The following is an 853-nucleotide window of genomic DNA, read 5'->3' as shown; positions in this document are numbered from 1 at the left end:
TTCCGTTTTAAGGTGTGGAGAGAAAATTCGTCGAAATCACCAGCCAATTGAAGTAGCTTCACAGGTACCAACTTCAAGCCTGCTCCTTGATGGTTACTTGAATCATACCCATAGTACCAGATTCATTCCAATTGCCAATACCAACATCATATCTGACATCATGATTGAATTTCAAAATTTCATTGCGTCTTTCAGGTTCCACAGATGCACTCCAGTATAAGGTGCAGATTCGGGTAGCTCTTTTATCGTCGTAAAGATCAAACATTCCTCGAGTTTCTGAGATAGAACCCAATTCGCCACATGCATATATATTCCTTCTGCCACCATTATGGCGAATGGTCAGGTCATCGACATCGCTCGGCGACACAACATCGCGTCGATTACCGTGCGTGTAGAACTGGCCACTGTGTTGCTGTCAAATCTAGCTGATTTATATCTGGAACTTAGACTAAATACCTGGAAATGTGCGCGTTTTTAATCGTGATATCACAGTTCAAGTCATCCTGGATTTGAATATCAATATATTGACCGAAGGCTCCAGCAGCCATCATAGCCTGATATGGTGGTTGAAACTGGGAAATGGCTTTGAGAAAATGACAAAATCGATATATGTCATATATCAACGTATTGGTGGTGAAAGCAGTTTTCTTTAGCCGGTGACCACCACTAGATACCAATTGTTTATAGAGAATGTCTTTCTGCCTGCAACTTGGAAGCTTTCCTTCATAAATCATGAACAAGAGAGTATCGTAGTTTGAAGATCAGAAACTCTTTCAGGATAAGAAGCTTTAGGTAGACATTGTGTACTTGATGAAACGTTGGACAGAATATTGAGCTACATTTCAGACGTGAC

General features: G+C 40.8%; 1 protein-coding gene across 1 annotated transcript; it reads right to left on the bottom strand.

Annotated features, from left to right (window-relative positions):
- Window positions 1-73: 73 nt before the first annotated feature.
- BDV37DRAFT_290006 (aegerolysin family protein) lies at window positions 74-548 on the bottom strand (the record flags this gene model as incomplete). Its single annotated transcript, XM_032088616.1, has 2 exons — window positions 74-404; window positions 457-548. The coding sequence occupies 2 exons, from the start codon at window positions 546-548 to the stop codon at window positions 74-76; spliced, it is 423 nt and encodes a 140-aa protein (XP_031934091.1).
- Between the last annotated feature and the right edge of the window lie 305 nt (window positions 549-853).

The sequence above is a fragment of the Aspergillus pseudonomiae genome (assembly GCF_009193645.1).
Source record: "Aspergillus pseudonomiae strain CBS 119388 unplaced genomic scaffold BDV37scaffold_274, whole genome shotgun sequence".
In the NCBI taxonomy this organism is placed as follows: domain Eukaryota; kingdom Fungi; phylum Ascomycota; class Eurotiomycetes; order Eurotiales; family Aspergillaceae; genus Aspergillus; species Aspergillus pseudonomiae.
Note: the sequence above shows the minus strand (reverse complement) of the source record. Positions and strands in the feature narration are given on the sequence as shown.